The 24,238-nt window shown below is 43.6% G+C and overlaps 1 protein-coding gene across 1 annotated transcript in view; it reads right to left on the reverse strand.

Annotated features, from left to right (window-relative positions):
* Window positions 1-257: 257 nt before the first annotated feature.
* The window catches only part of LHFPL6 (LHFPL tetraspan subfamily member 6), a 144,833-nt gene continuing 120,852 nt past the window's right edge, over window positions 258-24,238 (reverse strand). The window contains exons 3-4 of the mRNA XM_040584480.1: window positions 14,734-14,832; window positions 258-1,370 (exon numbers count right to left, since the gene is read on the reverse strand). Of these exons, the coding sequence (XP_040440414.1) occupies window positions 1,252-1,370; window positions 14,734-14,832 (218 nt within the window). The 3' untranslated portion in view covers window positions 258-1,251. The remainder of the gene's footprint in view (window positions 1,371-14,733; window positions 14,833-24,238) is intronic.

Consider the following 24,238-nt stretch of genomic DNA (forward strand, 5'->3'; position numbering starts at 1 on the left):
GCCAGGGCAAAATGGGGAAGGTCTCACTGAAGTCCTGCAGGGACACCTGACTGCATCAGGTAAAAATGTGGGATATGCAAGAACGCCTCCAGTGGCAATAGATGTTTAGCCTCCAGCAATGTAACTGAACCCTAAATGTATGTATTTTACAGGGAAAGAGGATACAGCATGGTTATAAAAATCATGACTGTTTCTGAGGATTTTTCCAATGGGGATCTGGGAAGGAACTTTCTCATGACGTGACCATGCATTGCAAGTATTGATTAAGGAAAAATTTATTTACAGAGATTTTTCAAATACAAACATAAAATAGCACATATTATATATATATTTTTTTACAAAAATGAATATTGAAATAATAAACATGGTACAGCACAATACGACATCAATGAGCTAAACATAACAGAAACAGAAATCTATGTCTGGAAGAAGTTTCCTGTTAGTTGTACATAACCAACAGAGCTCTACAGTACCGTGAGTGGAATTTCCAATGGACAGAAAAACGTCCATTTACTGCACTTCATAAAAGTACTATAGGGAAAGGCTACATATGCCATGTAATTATGTTGCATCTTTGTAATAATGCTGAAAACACAGAGGCTTAATAAAAGTTATATAGGGCTGAATAAGCAGTGGCTAAATGTCTGAGGAAGAAAAACGTGTAGAGAATATACAAAATACTGATAAAGTGGCTTATTGGTCCTTTTATTAAGTTTAATGTATAGATTAAAAAGTGTTGCAACACTGAATTTTAAACCACCAGAGAGAATAAAAAAAAAAAAAAAAACAAAACCAAAAACCAAAGGGAAAAGAAAAAAAAAGGAAAAGCAGGAAGAATCGCACCAAAAAAAGTTTCCTCTTTACTCATTTTGTGCCATGGTCAACATCTGTGCATGCGTGTGTGCTTTCGGGAGCGCCGCGCTGAGGGGCTGCCGCGCGCTGCCCCAGCTTCTAGGCACCGCCGGCCCCTCACCAACCTCTCCATTAACTGGCGCACGCAGAATTTCACCATTTGCCAAAGAGTAGTTTTCCTTGCTTAAAGTTTTGTGGAGCAGGCTCAGGTGAGAAAACCTGTTCCTTTGGGTGGCTTTGCACTGCTGTTCACCTCCCTGCCCACCTTCGGGCCACCAGCCATCCCACCTCATGCCCGCTCCAGAGAGAAAGCACTTAAAAATTTCTCGTTCATCGTCCTTATCCAGAAGACGTCGGGGAGCCCGTGGTGTGTGGCAGCGCCCGTGTCCCGGGCCCGGCTCAGTAGGGGTACTGCTTCTGCTTCTTGCCCGAGAAGCAGGCCAGCCAGGTGCACACCAGCATGGCGGCCGCCGCGCCCCCGCCTGTGCAGTAGTAGGCCCAGCCGATGTGGCAGGTCCCTGCAAGGGAAATAGAGCGACAAGGCACAGTGTTAGCTGGGGGAGGAAGCACTGCCACCATCCTTTCTGCCCATCCAGGAAAAAGCACCTTGCCAGGTTTCTGCCCACTTGCACGTCCACCTCAGACAGGGAACACGGGGTGTAATTCAAGCAATTAGAAGAGCCAGGCTTTTAAATGGCTCCCCTCTAAAGTGCTGGATTGCAGCAGACAGCCCTCTGAGCTCATTTGCTTGGCCAGTTGCTGTTTTCCACACAGAGGGGACGCCACGTGAGGGCCGAAGCTGAGGCTGCCAGCTCCCTGAGGAGCTCCCTGAGGTGGGACGGGCGTCCCTCAATCCGCCTGGCCAGGGACTGCCTGCCGCACCGCTCCCCACAGCACCTACAGCTGGAAGAGGATTTTTTCCCACCCTCCTCTTTCTTCTCCTCCCCCAGGCAGCATTTGAGGATCTTTTGATTATTTTTGACTGACATTTTGAGAATTTGCAGGTAACTCACTCCCTACAGAAAGAGCGGAGTGGGTCCAGCTCCAAGGTCACAGGGACAGGGCTCAAAACCCAGCAAGCTTCTGGGCGACACTAACCCAGGACGTGACTGTGGGGAACCTGTTCACATTGCCCTTCTACAGGCATTGACCCTGACCATCCACAAAGCAGCATGGTGTCTGGGGACCTCTTGCCTGGGGGCTGCTGTGGGGATGGAGTCCAGAAATTTCCCTCTCCCCACCCAAGGTCACAGCTCATTGCTGAAAGCTGCACTGATCTTTTGTCCAATGTGTTTAACAGTGCCACAATATGGACTCGAATACATTTAATGGCCTCGGTATCTTTATACAGCCAAACTCATCACTAGCAAATGGTGCTGGGGAATGCCATGGTGGACCATGAAGTGGTTGCTCCCCTTCCAGGCATCGCTGTGCCTACGGTAGAGGAGGTCAGGAATACAGCAGCTGCAGCAAGGAGGAAGCCTCCTCACAGAGATCTCCAAAAGGAGATGGCTGCTGTTACTCCTCAGGATTGCAGCCTTTCTGAAGAGTAATTTTCACTTGGGCTGCATCATCTTGTTCATTTTGATCTTGAGTGCTTGGAGCTCATTACAATTGAGGTTCTCCCTGTGTTGCCATCTTGGGTGATACCACCCTGCTTTGAGCAGTGAGTGCTCTCGGTAAGGCACAAGCAGCAATACAACACTTCCTTCCCACTCTCTGGAAAAAGCAGGAGAAACCATTCTTCCCTCCAGAGAACAGAAGGTAAAGACAGAGCTGAAACAGGTGGCACGTCCATACTCTGTCCCAATGGCATCCTTGAAGGCCAGGCTTTGGGTTCAGGCAATTATCAACTCAGCTAATCCTGGTTTAAGCACAAGACACAAAAGATGTCTGTACATCTCAACGTGTCCAAAACATTAGCATGCCTCAAGGCAAACAGCACATGCATCAATTGTCCACAGGATATTGTGAGGCCAGCTTTGTGAGGAGACATTAGTGGGAGGCAACACTCCTGCTCCTGGCTACTCTGAAGATCACAGGCTGACACCACAGCAGGAAGCATAGTACTTGTTTCTTTTTTCCTTCATAACCCGCAAAATTTTTTATGTGACCAGAGAACTCGAGGAGCTGTTCCCTTGGCTTGAGCTCATTAGCTTCTCTCCTTAATGTGCTGGAGCAGAAAGAGAGATTCACTTGGTTTTGTAATTTGGTTATGCTCTGTAGATCAACACCATTCTTGGCTTCCTTACAGAAGACCACACAAAGAGTCTGACTTCCTAAAGAGAACACCATCAGAAACCATGGAGACCTGCCAAGTGCCTGGCAACATCATTGATGCCAATCCTTGCCCAATTGCACAGCAGTCCCTGCAGAGACCTGTCTCTGGACCTCCTATTGCTTTGTCTGTGTATACACACTACCTACAGTTTCTGCTGGGAATTTAAAAATCAGATTAAGCATTCACCAGATGTCTAAATCTATTGGATTGTTCTGGAAATGATCATATTTATACCAGGGTGGTGTGTGCTAAAGTATTTCTTATGATAAGATGGACTTCATCTGATACGTCTTTTTAAATTGCTAAATATTCCTAAAACTACTAGACAATTGTAGTTGCAGCTTGAAAAAGTAAATCTTTCTCATTGTGATGCTTCCAGGTAGAGAAAATAAATGTCAAAATGTTACTTTAAAAAGAGTTTAAAGATTCACCTGGGAGCACTGCCCAAAGCTGTGACCTAAGTGGGATAGAATGAAGTAAATTTGAACTTTTGCATGGTGTGATTTCAAATTTTGTCCTTTGGCAGTGGGAGAGGGGGAGAGTATACGTGATGCATATTAAGAAGAAAGAACTATTAAATCAGTGTCAGAGATGTGCTCAACAGATACAACATCCATATTCAGTCTCGACTGAAGAGAATAACATTTATTTCTCCACGCCATGCTCCATTTACCCTAAGGACCACTGCCCTACTTAATGCTCTGAGGCATGGCAGGCTGCCTCTTCATCTAAAAAATGCAATGCAGTTCACAAGTGTGAGTTGGGTCAAGATGAACAAATGAAAGAAAGGGGGAGTGCAGGAGAACGGATGAAAGAGCTGGGAGCCTGACCTTAGAGCAATAATAACACAGCAATAAACCCGGCCATTATTTCCAGCCTGTGTCAGGAGCAATGGGAGGCCTCAGATAAAATAGCTTGATCTGTACTCAGATGATGCTGAGCAGAACAGCGTTTCAAGCTATTGTGCTGAAGAAGAGCCTGCAGTGGGGAAGGTGTCTGAGAGTATAGGACTTAGCTATACTATCCATTAGAAGCACAGGTAAGTCCTAGGTCCATATCTAAGTATAGCTATAAGAGCAGAGGTAATCCATCTCAAAGGTACCTTCTGCAACGCATGATTGCCTACACTGCATAGCCATGTGTCAAAATGAAACAATGCTACCCTATTTATAATCCTGTATTGCACAAGGAGAAAAAATGCTTTGGGGTTGAGGTTTCTGCTCTAGTGTTCTCATTTTACTACATCTATGACCTATTTTAATCCACTGCATCCTAAAGAAAGATTGTTGGTTGTCAATAATGAAGTAATGTAGTTCCAGTTTAAATTGTAAAATGACTTCTGCTTCACTTCAAAATTTTAAATTTTATTTATTTATTTTAAATGGAACAGGAAGCTTTACAAAAAGCAGGGTTGATGAATAATTAAATGTAACATCAAATGAAAAGAAATACACCTGTAGAAATGTTACGCCTTAGAGAAGATAGATTTTGGTTTCTAGCTTTAAATTTTTATATTATAACAATGGATACCACAGAAGGACCCTTCTTCATGTTGAAATGCTATTGCACTGACATCAGTGGGACTAGTCATATATTCAGAGGTAAGCAAATGGTTAAGAGCTTTGCAGAACTGGGGCTTAAATTCAACCATTGAGTGGAGCAGTTTGCCTTCATGGAGCCCATCATATTAAAGATTAGAAATGCTGCATTGCAGTTTCCCATTTTATTAATGTCAAAACTCTAAAATGAAGAGCAAGAGCACCTAATTAATTGATAGAATTTAAACAATTATTGAAACGTCAATTTTCACACACACAGAGACACAAAAGCCGCTGTTTTCCTTAAGGATGCATAGGAATACATATATACAGGTAGAAATGTGCCAGTCCATTGAGGGTGTGGAGATGTGTGCAAGAATGTGTACATATTCTTGCTCATAAGATGGGCCGGATCTGGTTTCATGCCAAAGTAAATTCTCCAGCAGCTGACACTCTTCTAGCTGATAGAGATGATATGTATCACAGCAGCTTCCTTTTCTATACAAGAGTGGTGTTGCTTTTAACAAATCAGTCTTTATCTGACAGGTCAGTATGGAGGGAGAAGCTGTGGATTCAGCATTTTGTTGGTTCTGGATCCTTTTTTTTTTTTTTTTTTTTGTAAAGTAAAGTATAAATAATCGGCTTTCTTGGTTGCTCAGTGAAGCAAGACCATCCAAGTTGGGTCAGGTAAATTTGTAGCCAGCCATTAAGAACTCTGTTTTCACATTTGTTTTACTGGGATTGGCAGCAAGAGAGTGTCAGGATGAACACGGAAATCATAGAATAACAGACTTTGCAGCTATAGGGATGTACAGCCATTTTCCAATCAAATACAAGAAAGAAAGATGGAAATACTACACTCCTCTCTTTTGTAAAAGGAGTGAAAGAAATTGCGGTCGCCGAGGATGAAGGGCAAACACAAGTTGAGTGAGAAGACTATCAAAAGAAGATTCAGCAGAGGAAAGTTCCATAGAACATAAGACAATATTTGCTAAATTGAAAGAAATCAAAGAATGTGGAAAGGTAGTTCTGAAGTGATCGATGGGCTTATTAAAAAATAGTCCCATGCCTTTTCTTGATTTCTAATGTGATCTTCAAGGCCATGATATGTGTCCCCTAGGTTTCCCTCTCCTCTTCAATATAACAGGCAAATAAAGATTAAGACAAATTTGGGAGTGCGTGAAAACTGGCAACAGAAAATCTGTGAATATTTGATCTACTGTGGAGCTGTGCCAGAATCCAGTTGCCAAAACAGAATTTTACCAGGATCTCTACTCATGATGTCTTATAAATAATTATCACATATAGTTATCAAGGTCCTGGAAATAGCATATGATTTTCATCTAAAATAACCAATAATTGACACTTCTGAAAAAATTTCCAGAATATGGAAGTGTCTTGGATGCAAACCTGTTAATTGCCAGACTTAATATCTTAAATATTTGCACCTTCTTTGCTGTTAATGTTAAGATTATCCTGGGCTTGCAGCCTGGAGTATTTGGAAAACTCTAACCATTTAACCTTAAACACAGTCTACATTCCAAGATGAAGGAAAAAAGGTTTCAGAACTAGCTGGGCTGAAGAATACAAATTACATACTTTCAAAAATAAAAACTACAGTTCTTACTTGCAAAAAGTTGTGCAGGAAGTCTAATTAGCAGCTTCATATGAGAGTCCAGTACTACAGAGAACGTGAATTCATGTAATCAATCAGGGTGTTGGCAAAGTAGAACAAAGTAAGGAGTGTGATGTTAAGGGATGTACAGGAATTTGGAGAAATGAAAGCCACAAATCAATGTAAAAGATAATAAACTAATTAATAAGAAGGCATAATCATTTTGAAACAAAGCCAAGATAAATGAAATAGCTGATGGGGTTTTGTTTGTTGACACAGTTACAATGAAAAACCATCACGTGAAATCAGCTACAAAAGCAGGAAAGGAAGTTACAGTTTGGAATGCATCCAGAAAGGATTAAAGTAGTTATGCGAAACAAAGAAAGAACACTATATAAGGTGTTCTTGCAGCCAAACAAAGAGCTTGATGTAAAATAATGAATTTAGTAAGCTGGTTTCTTTGCCTGTTGTGTGAATTTCTCTTCGTTAAAAACATATGATTTCTCGTGCATGCACAGATCAAGCTATTTTGGTTACTTATAATTGGTCAAAGAAATGGCATGGATTTTTGGTCTGTAATTCAATGCATAAAATCTCATAAAGTCCAGAAGTGTAAAAAACTGGAAAAAGAAGTGCCAACTTGAAATTCTTCACTTCTGCTGTATGCAGACACTCACTCATATGACCAAATCTTCCTTTCTTTGGAGGATCACACAATTTTGTTTAATAAAACCTTGAATTTGCTGTATGTGTGCATTTATCATGGAACAATGAAGGAGAAGAAACACCTTGGGTCAATTACAATGCTCAAATTCTCAAGCGCATATAGCTTATGTCCTGCTAATGAGGAGCAATCTCTGCCTCCTGGAAGAAGTCAGCAGAAAGCTCATCTATTGCGGGAAGTGAAAATAATTTCACCTCTCTTTGGACATTCACAGTGCAGAGATTCACACTGGACTAGTCAACCAGACTCCCTCTGGAAAAAACAAGGAGAAAAAGTCACTTATAAAAGTGTCCATCTTAAGGTAGACATCTAAAGTACAACAGGTGAACCCTGCTCTAGTAGCACCTATTTTTCTCCCTTTAGCTATGAAGGGATTCCAATCAACCAGTTTAGCAGCTTTTTTTTAAGTAAGAAAGAGCACCAGGTACTTGCCCCTAGGTGGTCTGAGTCCTTTTCTGGATGGTCCTGCTTACTTCTATTGACTGCAGAGGGTCCTTGTGTGACCACATTCTAACTTTGGCAACAAAGGTAAGTCCCTTATGTTAGAAAGAATATATGTAGACCTTGATATAGCCACCAAAGGCTTACAAATATTTAAGAATGGAAGTTATCCAGGTAGCACTAAAGAGGAAATGTTTCTTGATGAAACTCTTTACTAGCACATAGGCTGACTCATTCATTTATTTAAGAACTCAGCAGCTGTAGCTCAGGTACACTTGTAAAGACTGTCTCAGCCCCAGTCAAAAAACCTGAACTGGTAGGATCTCTGAGCTGTTTGCAGAGGATCTGCGAACAAGAAAACTCGCTTTTTCAGATAGATTGCTCGTAGAAAAATACCGCTTTGGAGCCTTTGCCTTTAATAGGTTTCTAATAAATTGTCCTACCCTCTAAATCCTTTTCTTGATCGTTTTGGCACTGTATGTCAACACTCAGCCAGATGCTGAAATGATGCCACCTAAGGCAAATCAACTCGTTGACAAAGCTTTTTTTTATATTCACTGCTTTCTGTGGGGGTTTTATGTTGTTTTAGCAACAGCACTGTTTGCTTTTAAAGTGCTTTAAAGATTGTTTACTCTAATATTTCTACAGCAAAAGTAATTATCAGGTCAACACTTCTCTTTAAGATGTTTCAAGCCCTCTAAAAGTAGCAAGGGGGTGGCTTAATAATAATGATCTTTGGAAACAAATGTCCCTCAGAAGAGAAGTTTTTGAGAGCTTTTGAGGGCAATCCAGCTGCTTGTTTCATTCAGGATGGGAGCCAGTCTTTTAAGTTGATCTCCAGACAGCTACTTCAGCCTGGAGTGCCCTTTCACAGCAGTTCACAGATGGATGCACTGGCACAGCGGGCAAGCAAAGGTGCGTGTTTGGAGCCAACCACTTTGACGGCTGCTGCAGCTGAGCCCCCAGACCTAGGATGTCTCTCTTCATGACAGGTAGCGATAAAGTGTGATAGCCAGAGAACATGAAACAACTGGAGAGGACCTAGATCTTCCAGAAGAAATAGGGCAGGGGACTGTTCCCAGCCTCATAAGGATAGCATGAACTCAAACAAGCATAATGATGCATTTTGGGCAGGCTGCGGCAGCAGCTGCTGGGTGGGTAGGCAGGGCATGGTGTGCCAATGGCTGCACCTGAACTGTGCGAGCCCTTGCTGCCAGACCTGTGATTTTCACTGCCTTTAGTAGCAAAGAAAAGCATGATGAAACTCAAAGATGGGGTCTGAAGGTAGTTACGCACAGCAAACACATAGCCACGTTTGTAGGATGCTTCTTAGCACAAGTGATCAACCAGCAGAATGAAAAAGAAGGTCCTAGGTAAGAAATGTATGACATAAAAAAGTAATTTCTTACAAAAAGGGGTAGGACATAAAAAATTCTGGAGCACTGGTCATGTAGGCTGTGTCCTGACTGCCCAAACACACCACATTTCCTCAAAGGAAGACAAACATTTATTCCAAGTGTTTCAACTTAAAAATCAGAGTTTATCTTAAATTAGTGCCTTCATTCTTTCAGTTAATAAAGTAAGTACATAATACTATTTCATACATCTGGTGGTAAGGAAGTGTCAGCTGGAGGCCAGAAGAATTTTCCTAGGGTACCTACAATGGCATGAGCCATCTACATTTAGATAAATTAATCTTACTCTAGATATCCATTTTGCTGTTCAGGATCTTACGTATGGGTCTTGTACTGCTGTTTCACCAGTGCCCAGCTGAGGTTCAATTTTGTGAGTTAAACAGATCATGCCCTGTCTTTTCTGGGACCTTCTGTGGAATTTAGCTGCCTCTGCACCCAGCACAACAGAAATAAGCATTCAGCAACCGAGCAGTCTCCACATGCACATCTAGGGAAATCAACAGTCTAAAATGAAGATTTTAGACACTCAAGACCAATACTAATGTATTCATTATTATTATTATATTATACATGTATACACTCACATTTCCCTTTAAAAAAGGCATGTATGTTCAAAAGATTTCTTCACACAGTTTTTTCGCAGCATCTATCACAGAATCATAGAATGTGGAAGTTTTTGCAAATGTCTGGTGCAGTCTTTACTTTAATGCATGCTCTCACCTTAACACAAGGTCCCTCACTTTAATGAATTCCTGCTAAACCCCTCATTTTTCAGCTGTTATACTTGTGTGGTACATTTAGAAATGAAAACAAAATGGTATTAGTGCCTCTAGCTCAGCAAAACTGAATGTGTGCTATATGATATGCTATAAAGATGCTTGCATTTGGGAAATTGCCTGCTTTTTGCAGACCATGGAATTGTGTAGATCTGACTCACTTTCACACGCTTCAGTCAGCTGCTCTGTGCTGCTGTGCCATGTCAGTGCTGTACTGAATGGGCCCACAGGCAACTCCAGGGTGTAAATAATGCAGCATAACAATAGCAGCTTGTGCAGAGACAAGAGATTAAGATGACTTTGATCCATCCTCAGACATTTGGTGAAAGTGAAAGGCAGTCCCTTGGAGCACTGCCAGTTTATACTTCCAGTCTCAGGCATTAGCCTGTGGCCAGATTAGACTAAGAACTTTGACTCGGTCACTGAGCAAACAACTGTGCTGGTTTAAAACATAAACATGTCTTTTCTCTTGTTCCCATTTATTTATATTGCTCTATTTCTAGGAGTTACCACCCTAAAAACAGCAGCAAAAGATTGCTCCAGTTCATAGTCTGGTGTTTTGATGGGAACTCTGCTCAGTTTGTGATCTGAGGTGGGATGCTGCAATACAGAGCAGGACCACCAAGACCTCCATACAGGTCTTTCTGGCTGCTAGGGAGCTGGGAAACACAAGGAGAGGAACGTGACAGGGACCTCTCATGGCCTTAGCATCCCAACAAGATTTGCCGCAGGTCATTTGTCAAAGCCCTAATCTAGCACTGTGCTTTTTTTCATGATGGCAAAACCAGATTGCTAGAGAAGAGCAGAGAGCAGGCACCTCTACAGGTGCACCAGTCTCTGTCTATTTGTGGAAGTTACTTCCCATCCTCATTAGCAAAAGAGCTCAGCTATTGAATGTAACTTAATCAACAAATGGGGTTGTCCTTGGCAGGTTATCTTCAGTCAAACAATGACTTCTCTTTGTAGAGATGGAGTTATACAACCACTTTCATTTGATTATAAAAATAAGCCCAACTAAATATATAAATGTTTAAGTAAACCATTTGGACATTGTTCACTTATTAAAAACCACCAAATAACTATACAATTTTCAAAAGAGCAGCAAACTGCTGGGCATTTCACAATGTTGGCTCAGGTTTTTTTGAAAAGAATACCCAAATCCACTTATAAATAAATGAAAGGCATGGTTATTTTTCCTGCAGCCTTTTTAAATATTGCTTTGGAATGTACACAGAAATGTGTGTGTTTGGTGGGGGCGGACAGAGGAGGTCCCCTCTTCACAATATGGGCTATCTCAGCATTATTTGCAGTGCCTATTAGTCTAATGCCTTTTCAGAAAGCCTGAAGACATGGAGAAGCACTTCTTATCTAGCACACCCACTAAGGATTAGGGTTTTTTATGGGTTCTTAGCATTGCATCTTATTTATTCTGTCTAGTTACAGAATCATAGAATCATCTGGGTTGGAAAAGACCTTTAAGATCAAGTCCAACCATAACCCAGGACTGCCAAATCCGTCACTAAACCACGTCCCTAAGCACCGCACCTACACATTTTCTAAACACCTCCAGGGATGGTGATTTCACTACCTGCCTGGGCAGCTTGTTCCAATGCTTGACCACCCTTTCAGTGAAGACATTTTTCCTAACACCAAACCTAAACTTCCCCTGGCACAACTTCAGGCTGTTTCCTCTTCTGTTGCTTGTTATCTTGGAGAAGGGACCTACCCCCAGCTTGCTACAACCTCCTTTCAGACAGTTGTACGGAGCGGTAAGGTGCCCCCTTGAATGAGCATGTTATGGCAGGTGCGGGTTTGTCTTGTTTAGGTAAAACAAAAATTTTCATTTAATTGTTAAGTCTGGAATATTTCTGGTTAACATTACATTTCACAGTGCACAATTCAGCTGCTTCTCAAGAGAGTTCTTGCAGTCCCTCCTCTGCACCTGCCTCTTCTCTTCATCCTCCTTTAGTGTAAATATCCGCTCCTAGCTTATCTTTTTTACCTCCAACCTCAACCATTTTTTCTGCCTCACCTTTTGAAAGTCCAGAACAAATCTCAGTGCTGAATCTCCACCTTTACTGGCTCTGTGGTCAAACCTTTTGTGCTTTGACACTCCTTTCCTAACCGCATGCACGTCCCCTGTTGCTGAAGCTGCGGCAGTTGCTCTGCCATCCTTGAAGAGGAGGCTGAATGCTGTCTGCTGATCAGCATCCCTTTGAACACTCTGTTCCTTGAGAGTAACCACGTGCTGAATTACGTTCTCAGCGTCATCCTTGCTAGCACCCACAGCAGGAGGAGGTGCAGGACCGGCACTCCCATCACCACCATTTCTCCCATCAGCAAACCAGTGCAGGGCTCAAGGCAGCTCAGCTTTTCTGATGTCAGATTTTGAATGCAGCGAGTATATACGTGGCTGTGGAGACAACTAATTTCACAGACTCAGGAATGGAAGGCATATCGTTGTGGCTTAATCAAATTAAATATTCAAATGAAAGCAATAATTACTTAAATTTGTCTTGAGACTTAGTGAGATTAAGTCTTTGAAACATCATTTTTGGCCTGTAGGCTATAATGAGTAAGACAGTCTCTAATGATTCAGAAAAGACTAGAGGGTTTGGGCTATCACCAACCAAGAAGTATTTATGAAAGATGATGAGCAGCGTGGTTATTAAACGGCCCTCAGACCGTACCTCTTCTTTACAGATGACTTCGCTAACACAGCATCAGTCAGGCACTGACATTAAGTAAAAAGACATCCTAGCCAAGCATATAAATTCAGTGCTAAAGTATGTGGAAGAGAGATGTTCAGTGGTAGAGCTGCCTGGTGGAAACCACTACAGCAAATTTCAGCTCTCATAATTGGTTAATTAATGTGTTAACATACGATTGCAGCAGATTGGTGACACCAGCAGTCCCGTCAAGTCTAGGCATGCATAACACATGCCCTGCATGCTCTGGGCCCAGAAAATACAGTAAGAGTACACACCTTCACAGCTAATGTAATATATCTCATGGTCCTTATGTGTACCTAGAAGGAAAGCTGTCAGCTGAAATTTTTCACATGGGTTTCTTCGCTGACTTTAGTGGCAGAGTGATTCAATATATGCAAATATCTGATTCATGAGTCAATGCTGAGATGGTGAAGGTGGTTTTGGAGACTCTGCTCTCTGATTGTGGGCATGACTGCGTTTAAGGTCATAGGCTGTAACTGCCTAAGTGCTGTCTTCAAGGAGCTCAGACTGGCACACCACCTACCTTTGTGTGAGTTTGCAGAGAAACGACCTGGAAAGGTAACACTTTTCTGCACTCTGGGAAGAGCAAAGACTGAAGCCTGGGAACAAGCAGGCTGTTGGGAGACACAAGCAGGAATCAGAGAGGCAGAGCTGCTCACATGCTTGGGGTGGAAAAGCCGGCATCAGTGTGAACCAGCGAGGGGCTAGCCAGCCTTTCAAATGGGGGTGCTGCTCGGTGGGCTGGCTAGGAACTGCGTCAGGCTTCTGCACAGGATTGACCATGGGCAGCAATGAACAGTAACTGCAGTGTTTTGCTGACTCTACTACACCCTTTGAGACACCTTCCCACAAGCCCAGGAATCTTAGTTCAGCGACATTTTTTTCTGCTAGTTAACTATTTCTGTTCTCATTGCTATCTCTCCTTTGTGCTCGTATCTGTCAATTTTTAGGTGAATAATAAAGTTGCAGGAACTATTTATACTTCACTGAAAAGAAAATTTAGTATCAGTAGCACAGAAGGACATTAGAGTTCAGAATAACAAGGTAAAGCTTCTAGAGCATGTTAAACATCCCTTGGGCAACACTGTTAATGTCTGCTGATAACATCAGTGGCAGTGGTAGAGATGGGTGCTGATACTGGTAATGAGAATTTCTGATCCCATGCCAGATCATATGCACTCCAAAACACCACAGGAATGGTGTAAGGGAGGGTGACCCAGAGCATCTCTCCCAAAGCAATATTTTTTTTACCTTTCAACCTCAATTCATTTGCCTATCTTCACAAGAAACATCTCTGAGATGGAAGCAAAACTCCTTACTCCTGAAGCCTGACAGAAATATCAGTGTAAAATTAAAAGGCAATGCAGTAGGTTTGTGTTTAACACTAGGAGACCATTTTTGTCCACTGTTCTTTGCACTGACCTTACTGCCAGGCTGCCACAAGCCCTGCACACACAGCTATGGAAAGAATTTCTAACACTCACCATAATGTTTGGCTCACAGGGTCTGGAAATGGGGAACTGCGTGTGTCCATGTTTGGGAATGGCAGCAGCTTTCAAGTCTTCAGAAGGTCGGAGTGGTCAGTCTCTCCTGCTCCTTCAGGATGATTACAGATCCCCCTCTTCCCCAAGTGATACAGGATCAGAGAGTGCTTACAGAGTAGGGTTTCAGCAGCTGCATCAATCCTTGTAGCTAGACAAGGACCTGCATGCACATTCAAATATCAGATCCTGATCACCCACATTGCTTAATCCTTAGGTTGCTGCTGGGCCCTTGTTTTCTAGAGCCCTCTCTAGAGGCGGCTCACCCCATACCGGGTGCGAGCCCAGCTGCGCCGTGTCCTTGGCTCAGTGCAGTTACCAACAGTAGGACCAGTGGCTTGTCTGGCAGAAGGCTGACACAGGGAGCAAGTGTTATTTATCAGGTCCCAGGGACGCAAGTAACCAAACCCGTACTCTTTAGACTTGGATTAGAAGGCCATAAACATGCCAGACTTCAAAGACAGCTAATTCCACTGACTGTGAATTACCCTGACCTGTGCTGTGACATGACAGTAGACTCAGCCTACCCTGTCAATTGTCCAGGAGTGTTAGCTCCCGTATTGCAAGGCTACTACATCTGCTGTCTTAAATATATACGTACATACATGCCTTCATTTTCTTTTATAATGTTCTTCTTGAAAATATTTCCAACAAATCTATCTGAAATCCCCTGCCTTAGCACCATACCAGAACGATGCAATTTGAATACCCTACCATGCTGGGTTTCTTCTCTATGCCTGTGCTCTTGTCCTTGTTTGCTTTTGTGGACAACACATACAAGAGTCTAATGTGGCTGAGATACTCTGATGATGACTCACCCAATTCAAACTGGTTGGAAAGGTTACCACAGGTTTGTCTGACTTCTTCACTGTCCCAGCCAAGAGGATAGAGGGCACAACCAGAGCCGATCAACAGTCCTATGGAGAGAAAAGAAAACTGAGGTTTCTACAAGCAATTGCCATTAGCTTAAACACAGGATGCCACCAAGGAATCAAAGTGTCGAATTGTTGTTTGGGAATCTCCAAGGAAAAAAAAAGTCTCCTAAAAACAGTAGAAAATCTTTCGGACTTCTACTGCTGCATTCTGCTACACTGTTTTACAGCTGATCCGTGGGCTGGAGGCAGCCTTGGTGGTTCAGCACCAGAAGCCATCCTCAGCCTCTGAAGATTCTGTCTGAGAGCTTTTACACTCCCCTTCTACTCTGCAGAACCTGTACATGTACTACTCGGAAAACTCAACGTAGGGTTAAATAGAAGCTCTGCTAGTCACAACATTTACAAGCTGATTGCTTCTGATTGATTAAAAGAACAATCAATCAGGGTCTATCAAGGTTCTAGCAGGAAAATTAAGCTGACAGTTGTGCTAATCCGTTGTAATTTTCCTTTGTTTTTCACCCTTTCAAAAGCCAGGGAAGCATGGTTCCATGTCACCTGATCAATTCACACCACAGGTACACACTCCACAAATTTTTCTCAAATTATTTCATCCAAAACAACTGAGTTCTTGAGCCATTTACCTATTATCATGCTTGGCTTAACGTTCACAACATGCTTTGCTTTCTCCAGCCCTCATGCTGCCCTGAACAGATGTGTTTTGGCTAAGCCTTTTCCTTCACAAGATCTTGCTGGGACTCACCCAATGGGCTATGATTATTTTGCAGAAGTGGCATTTTTTATCATATTGCATTCTCAGCTGTCACTGCAGCAGCTGCCAAAAATCGGGTGTAGCTGGCAAAGCTTCTTACACAGACAGCCTAGAAAGAACATTTCAATGTATGGTACAGCATTTAAATGTTACCTCCTTTGTGTCAGATCTTATTTGTAAGATTGGAAATAAATCACTAGGTAGATAACAGGCTGGGTATGCCTGGCACTTTGCAGACTGTAAAGGCAAGCAAGTGCCCAAAAAGTTTGCAGTGTGGGTTTGTAGTTGTCCCTTTTAGCTGTTAGGTAGAGCACAGGACTGAGACAAGGTCAGAAGCCTTACAACTTTCACTGGCTGACTTTGGACAAGTCCCTTGGCCTCACACCATCTTGCTTTTCTTATCTTGACAGTGAGAATAAGGACAATGTGTTCCCTGCAAAGCAATTCTGCTGGCATACTCCTAGTGCAGAAAAGCCCTGGGTGTGGTGTCAGAGGCACAGTGGACACCACACCAGTCTACCAGGAGTCCCTGAGAGTGATTCTGGCTTAGGGCTTGGAGCTAGCTATGGATTTCTGCTGTCTCCATCCTCAAGATGTCTAAGGTTCTCATATTTTTTATGGTCCTGTAAGATAAAGAAACCACTTCAAAATGTTCTTGCCTCCTCAAAGACATGCTTGAACAAGGCACTGAAGTCCAGAAGTGGTATCTCATCCTTCTCCAAAAATGTTTAACGCTCTTAGCATCTTAGCTGTTAGCAGTGCAGCTCAGAAACTCTTTTGCTGCTTCCCCAAGCACATCTTCCCCTGTTTAGGGTCAGTATTAGCTCCTTAGACCTTCCTCCACAAAGTTCGAATTTGTTTTTGCTGCTCAAGTTTAGTTCTTCCTTTCCTTGTTGAGCAGTCATTGCCTGCTCCTCTCTCCATATCTATACTGGAAAAGAAATCCCTGAGGCAGCCCCCTCTCAGATGGTGGTTCACCCAACAGCTGTAAAGGGAGAAAAGCAATTAAGGATACATGAATGCTAGGTGTTTTCAGAACTTTTCCTGACCTGAATATGGTTGCTTCTAATGTCCTTGCTAATAGCTTTCACAGTATCATCTGATTTTTTCCCTCAGGGCCTCAGAGCCTACAGCAGCTGATAGAATCCATGTAAATGAGAGTCGCTTCAAATTAAATTCTCAGAAAGGATGTTCCTCAGACAAGAGAACTTCGGCCAAAACTCGGTCTACAGCTTAAGACTGAAAAAACCTGACGGATTCTCACTAAGAATTGTTAAAGCAAGAAGGGTATTTTGCTACAATGCATACAGCTGATGTGCTAAGAACAGGCAGGACCCAACGGGGCAAGGAGGAACATCACCACTGATAATGAGAATGGCTGAGGAAGGGAGGAAGAGCACTTAGATGCACAGACTGGTGGACCATTGCAGCCCTCGCCAGCCTTGCTATGGTTCTGACCCCTTCCCACACTGCCCATGATGCCCGCGACATGCCTAGTGCCAGCCCAGGCAGACCACAGCTCAGAAGCTGCTCTGGCCAAAAGTGAACTACCCTGGCTCTGCTGGCTTCAATAAACATGTGTCCTTGAACAGACTCTCTGGCAGACCTCCCAAATACTCAGAGGGCTCTGTTGCAAGGGGCACGGAGAAGTATGCAGGGGGTAAGAGGGAAGGCAGGCTTGCAGCTGCCTGCATTGGACCAGATGAAACAGCAGCTAGCCCTTCTTCACAAATAGGTCCTGGGAAAGCCTCCTGCCCAATTCTTCCAGGAGAGCACAACAGCAGCACTGCAGGCAAGTGAAAGGACTATTAGCATAACAATGCTGCCCCTCCAAACCCAGAAAAAGCTCTTAGCACTTGCCAATTACTCTCCTCAGGTGGCAAGAGTGTCTAGCGCCCATGGCATTCACAGAGGACTGTCTGTTCAGCCCTGTTTAGGTTTTGTTGCAGTAACAGGTCGTTGTTCGGGAGTTTTCCCACGAATATTGCTCACAGCACTTTCCACTGCCACCCTCCAAACACAGCCCATCCTATTCCAAAGTGTACCTGTTTGCTCTTTCTGCCTCTGATGCTACACTGCATGGAGTGACTGCAAGCCTTGGCAATTTATTCCCTTCCCTAGCCAGACCTCTACACCCCCGCATCACACCCTCTTTCCTACTTCTGTACGTCCATCTCTGTAAGTACAAAGCTCAGTTTCAGTGAAAAATATTCTGGTTTCAATCAAAAATTCATTAGCAATGCGATATACTGTCATGTTAAATTGCTCCAAAGGAGCAGATGCCTCACTCGTATGTGGGTACTTGCCCTTAAAGCCAGTCCACATTGTCTAATGACCAGATCTCAGCATCCACTGCTGGGCCCCACCATTAGCTGTGCCCCTAGAAATAAATAAATCAAATAAGGGAAAATTAGTGTGCTATGACAGAACCTCCCTGCCCCAGCAACAGCTGGCTCTCCATTTGGGTATGGGCTTTAGCAGCGCTGAGTTTCATTTGTGGTGTACCAGCCATCAAGCACTGCAGCTTCTTTTCTGCTCGCACCCGTGCTGGCTGTTATGATGAGATAAATGGGAAACTGCCACCTAACGCCAGTGCTGCCGCATGGCCCCGGCACACGAGCAGCAGCATGTTTATGTGTGAAGGACAAGGTATAAAGCCATCAGCAAACTCACAAGCTTCATTTAGCAAACATAAAACCTGCCAGAGACCAAAGGTGCTGCCAGGAGCACATTACTGTCTGGCGAAAAGGCCTATGCCTATAAATACCAGTTTTGTCACAGGTACCAACTGGCCAAAAGCCTTTAAGCTGTTGTTTTGACATCTCCTTTGATATCACTGGTTTTCAGCTGGTTTTGATTCACCTTCAAATGTTTCCCTGTAGTGGTGCGTATGCAACAGTTGTGAATGCAGGTCTATTGACAACACAGTTGTGTTCCCCAGTACTTCTTGCAAACAAGGTGCAGGCCAAACTCAGGGATCTACCTTCAGTGTAAGACTTCCACAAAGACTTAGAGCCTGCTAGTCAGTAAGACAAAATTTCACAAGTTTTGCTTTATGTCCTGAGGTATATATCTATGTGTGAGTGTGTGTGTGCAATGTCCTATTGCTTTCAGAGGATTCTGCATGACTTCAGCAGGGCCGATACTGGCTTGGTCTACATGGGCAGTGAAGCTGGAAACTGGCATTTCAGCTCCCTTATTTTATGCACTAAAAGTGTGGAGTGTCTCAAAGCCCATGGTGTTAACAGGACTTGGATAAATGTCCCTCAGCCCCTTCCTTCCTTTCTAATCAAACCACCACTGTTTGTAAGCAACTAAATGTGTAGATCAGACCTCACAAAAGCAAAAAGACTGCATACTATTACTGGTAATAATTCATACATGCCCACAGCCAGTTTGTTTAATCACAGAGAATGTAGATCCTGCTGACCAGCTGCAACCTCCATTTAAAGACCTATGTTAAATACAAGGGCTGCAAACCCCACAGAAATCCTTAAGCTAATTTTGCAGCTTCAGTAGACAGCAGTTACTGGTTTAGCTCAAGTCACATCCTGGTCTGCCCTATAGTTACTGTATTTAGACAGCTATGCTACCCAGGACACCACACCCATCTTTACAGCTGCTTTAAATGCTTAGGATGCCTATAACATTTCTTCAGAAATAGAAAAAAACCTAACCACCAACAACCCACAGTGCTGCAACTACCATTCTGTCATCTTCCATTATCCACTGAAGTCGTTAAGAGAAATAGAAAGGGGAAGGAAATGTGCAGGTCTGTAAACAGCACCTTCACAAAAGGGGCTGCAGCTTCGAGGTGCGAGGGAGCCAGACAGTGGGATGGGGCTAGCCACCGGTGGAGGTGCTGGTGGCACTTGGCTGCTGTTTTAGATGACATGCCATGCACCCGTGGAGGTGTCAGAGACCAGCTCTTCTGGAGCAGTTCTGCATTCAGGAGTGAAACAGGGTCCTTGCCTTGATCCATGAAACATTGCTATTGCAGGTGCTGTGGCTGGCTCAATGTGCTACTGAGGCATGTGGGAGAGAGCCACAGGGCTGATTTAATGCAGCCAGCTTCAGCAGTGCAAAGCTGGAACTAAGTGCCTAGCTTCAATATTTAACAGGGTCTTATTTAGCCCATAGGCTCTTTGTCTAGTCCTTCCAGAGAGATGGATACCTTCAAAAAGTGAGTTAAAACACCTATATGTGCTAAGTGAGGAGCTGTCCAGACCTACAGGTTGCAAAACTACAAACCAGGGGGTCAGAGGGTGGATGCCTTAACAGTAAACTACCCAGAGTGATCCTTGTCCATCCCAGACTGCCTTCCCTGTTACTTTTGCTGTGGGTATAATGTGGAGTCATATTTTAGTAACACTTAGCACCTGAAGGATGATCTTGTCTGTCTGGAGTGGAACTTGGGATTGAAAATAATTGCATGTAACAGGTTCTGCATACGGTGGATGTGGCAGGGAAGGAGCAGTAATTACATTAGTGGCTTGGCACAGATATAGGTTTCATCTTTGAAGTGATAAAGAAATGATTTGTGGCATGCAGTGATCAGCTTACTCCAAGAGGTAAAATATTAACCACTATTAATATCTCCAAGAATAGCTCAGATGCAGGCAGGTCTCAAACAATAAATACAGAAGGATTAATAAACCAAGAGGCATTAACCAGATTTTGCTGTGGGCAAAATGACTGCACTCAGAGAGACCAAGACCTATCAGCAAAAGTCAACGCACAAAAAAGAAAGCTGCTGTGGCTTCAACGGGATCCTCTACCCAAAGATCTGACATGCCTTAAATAACCCATGTAGACATCACACCATAAATTCATTGTTTGTAACTGTCCTGACAGTTTATAGCTAGCAAGTCCTGTTTTACAGACTCAGCTCTTCCTCTCACTTGTTGAGGTCACAGCATGCCACTGATTGCTATATGGATCTTTCTTGTTTTGTCATCAGCCCATTTGACCATTCCATCCTCAAAAGCCTGTTAAATAAAGCCAAACCTTCACCAGTGTCCTTCCTTCTCCCTTGCACAGGGTAAACCTAAGCACATGGTAAGGTAAATCTGATGGAGAAAAGCACCAGCCTGATCAATGAAGAGAGGTAGTGATGGCAGTAAATAAGGCACTTAGCTTTGGATTCAGTCTCAGAGTCTTGCTGCTGGAAAATGCATTTTCAAGTGGGAGCTAAACTCCTGGTGTCTTTCCTTGATTACAGGCTTATTAAGAGGTTTCTACATGGGCACTGGAAATTGTATTCCTTTTTTGCATATCCTCAGCTCCAGTCACAGCTATGCCCTATAGATGCAGTGAAAGGGACTGCCCGGGCACCATAAAGGGCCTCCTTGGCCAGCAGGTAGCGGGGGTCTGCACTGCTGTAGCAGAGGGGCCTGGGAAGCCTTTCCAGGAGCCCAGTGTTATTGCAAAAACCCAATCCCTATTTCCACCTAGAAAGATAAAAGGAATGGGTCAGGCCTGATGTACGTACTGCAGAGAGAAAATAAATCCAGAACCAAAAGCTGCCTTTTTTACAGTCACGTTTTAGTGAGAAAGGTCTTCTTCAAATTATCTTCCTCCCTTCTTTCCCCTCATCTTCTACTTTTTCCCCTTTCATTTTCAGACCTCACTAAAAAGAAACCTTGCCTTTTTTTTTTTTTTTTTTTTGCTAGGCATTTCTAATGAATACTGCTCATCTGACAGATATTCAGGCCATCTGGAGAAGCTGACAGACAATAATTTGGAAGTCATCCCTTTCAAGACCATTTTAATGACAATTTTTCCTTTCACGTTTTTTCTCTATTAGCCTGTCTGAATCTTCAAGGATGATAGAAAGTTTTCACTTTCCCATCTGTCACTTGAAGGTACAGTAATCTCTACAAGCAAAACAAAACTGATTTTTAGATGCAGCATGGATTTTGACTCTCCAGTTCCTGTGACTTAAACACTCGCATTGCTGTAATGGTTTTAAAGCATTTACCTGCTATAAAAGTGAGCCTGTGAAAGTAAAAGTGAGCTGGCACATGAAGTTGTCTGCTGCTTTCAGATGTACCTTAGCCATCAGACAATGGGGTCAAAGAAGAATTGGTTAAAAACCATGATGTGAAATGCTTCATCAGACACAGCTTCTGAAGCCCCTGGTCAAGAAGCTCTCCAGAAGCTGCAATCAAGTAGCAACTGCAGAGTGACAGAAGTGGGACAGAGCAGGTTCAGATAAACCCCAGAGCCTGGGCAAAACCAGGCTTAAGCGTGAGATCAAATTTTGGGCAACAGTTCTCTCTTGTAGTCACTGAGCATGAGGCATTTGACTGTTACTTACTGAACCTGAACTGAAAGTGCATAGTTTGAGAGAGGGTACCATTGCCTACAATGAATGAATGCAGTAAGGGACTCCCTTGTCCCGGTGTCCAAGCAGAGGTCCCCAGGGACACACAGGTAGAAATTACACTTATGCTGTGCCAAATTTCCTCCCACTCCTCCTCACAAGGGTCACAGCGTGGGAGACAGCAAGTCAGTTCAGAGCTTCACTCTAGGTCAGGGTGTTTCTGCCACAGATTTTGCTGTAGCGGGACATTAGAGGGACTCTAGGCACAAAGCAAAATGAAACATAACAACAAACAGAGAGAAGAAAAGGCTACAGCCTTCAGCTTTGCAGATCCTGCCTCCGATAACACCGTTTCATCTTGAGCAGGATAGAAATAGTGCTCACAGGTTCTCAGCCAAAGGCGAAACCCCACCACCCTTTCCCTTCTGGTTCTGATCTCCAGGTTTTAATTTAATGCATTTGGCTTTGCTTAGCTCCCTTCCTTCTGACTGTCAAGCCCCACCCCTCGAATGAGACTTTTTCTGTTATTTCGGGTTGCTCCACACCATGAGCACTCACTCCCTGGCAGCTGCTGGCTCTGAACCTCAGCAAACAGCCACAGTGAAGAGCTGCCACCTGCCTGCTGCCGCTTCCCAGAGCTCTCGGAAAGCAGGGCCAGAGGCAAAGGAAGCCTAAAAAAGGCACGACGAACGCCTGCCAGCATCCAGCACAGCAAAGTGCTGTGTTATGGGAGAGTCACAGCCCTCGTTTTCTCCCTGACTGTGGGCATGGGGCAGTGGAGGGTGCAGATAGGAGTTTTCTGACAGATGAAGCATCACTTCACTTTGATTTTCATTTGATCAAAGGTGGTGTGCTCATTACTACAGACATGCTCCACGCTCAGAGGGGGAAATCTCCCCACCCAGAGATGCTACATTGCTACCCAAAAGCTAATGGCTTTGTCTGCTCTATTTGGCCCCGGGCGTTTTTAAAGCGATGCTGAAGGCTTCATAAAATGGAGCTGGGGGCTGGGAGAAACCCCAAAGAAACAGTGAAGTAGGAAGAGTGGAAAAATTAAACACAGAGCTGCTACTAAATGGTAGTGAATTAACAAGAGCTATTTGGTAAAAGGACAAGTGACAGGGCTGTGGCAGCTGCTGCTCTGGAAAGGAAAGATCCAGCACCAATTTCAAAGCCCTGCAGAATAGGTGCTGGTGCAGGGGGTTCCAGGATGCTGCAGCTCCCAACAGTTCTAACCCCCCAAAAAATCAGCCCTGGAAGTACTTCTAGTAACTAGATTTTATAAAGCAGCAGTAAATAGGCTCCACTCTGCACAGGTTGGTACTAGATACTAAGAAATCCAAAAGTTTAATCCTAATTTACGTTTGTAGTGGTAGAGTGTGTAGCTGCATATTTAATTGAAAACTCCATTATTACCATTTTTATACATCACCACTCACATGCAGGGAGCTTTAGAGAGATCCAAGGAAACAGGTACCTGCCTGTGCAATTTTTATCTTATTGGTTATGGTTAATTGAGGCTAAGGCTGGTCACAGAGTCAAGGTGGAAGGTATCTGCAGGACGTACCAATTGATTAAAGACTGAATATTCACTGAAGCAGAGACTCCGGGCTGATTCCCTTACCACCAGATCACACAGTTCCTCTTACATTTTCATTCTCTCAGCCAATGATACACGTATTTGGTACCAAGTAGAACATCCTTCAGACAGAAGCTCCACAGTTCCCATAGGATGAGAGATCAAGGTTCAAATCAGGAAAAAACAAAAAGGGGTGGGTGTGGGGGGAAAGACAGCTTTCACCATAGCTATTTCTCCCAACCATGAGTGTTGGGTGCAGATGATTCAATATGAGAGATTCCAGCATCACGAGGTTTTCTCCTTTGGGCTTCCTGCAATATGTACTGGTGATGTGCCCCTGGATGAGGTAAGTGGGGGAGTATCAAGGCTGTGAATCCTCCAGTATTTAGACAGAAGGCACAGCACTAAGTAGTCTGGATAAGCCCAGACTTGCTTGCTTTTGTTTGTCTAAGGGGATACTTGGGAGGCACAAAAGTAATTACTGTAGATGTGATTCAGCATTGGTCCTGCTTTAAGCAGAAGGTTGAACTATATGACCTCTTGACACCCCTTCCAACATGAAACACTCTAGGAATCTGTTTTTCCATCGTTCAGGCACCTCAGCTTAAGGCAGCTGGGGCTCAAGTCATGTGTGTACACATAGGACTACTTGCATTTCAGCCATGTAGCCCGCCTGGAGACCAGCTCCTGCTCCAGAACAGCATGGGTCTTCCTTTCTAGGTGCCTCAGATGGCACAGAGCATATGAAAAACTATGGAGACACCTCTGCAGTGGC

Source organism: Falco naumanni, chromosome 2 (assembly GCF_017639655.2).
Source record: "Falco naumanni isolate bFalNau1 chromosome 2, bFalNau1.pat, whole genome shotgun sequence".
NCBI classification, from domain to species: Eukaryota; Metazoa; Chordata; class Aves; order Falconiformes; family Falconidae; genus Falco; species Falco naumanni.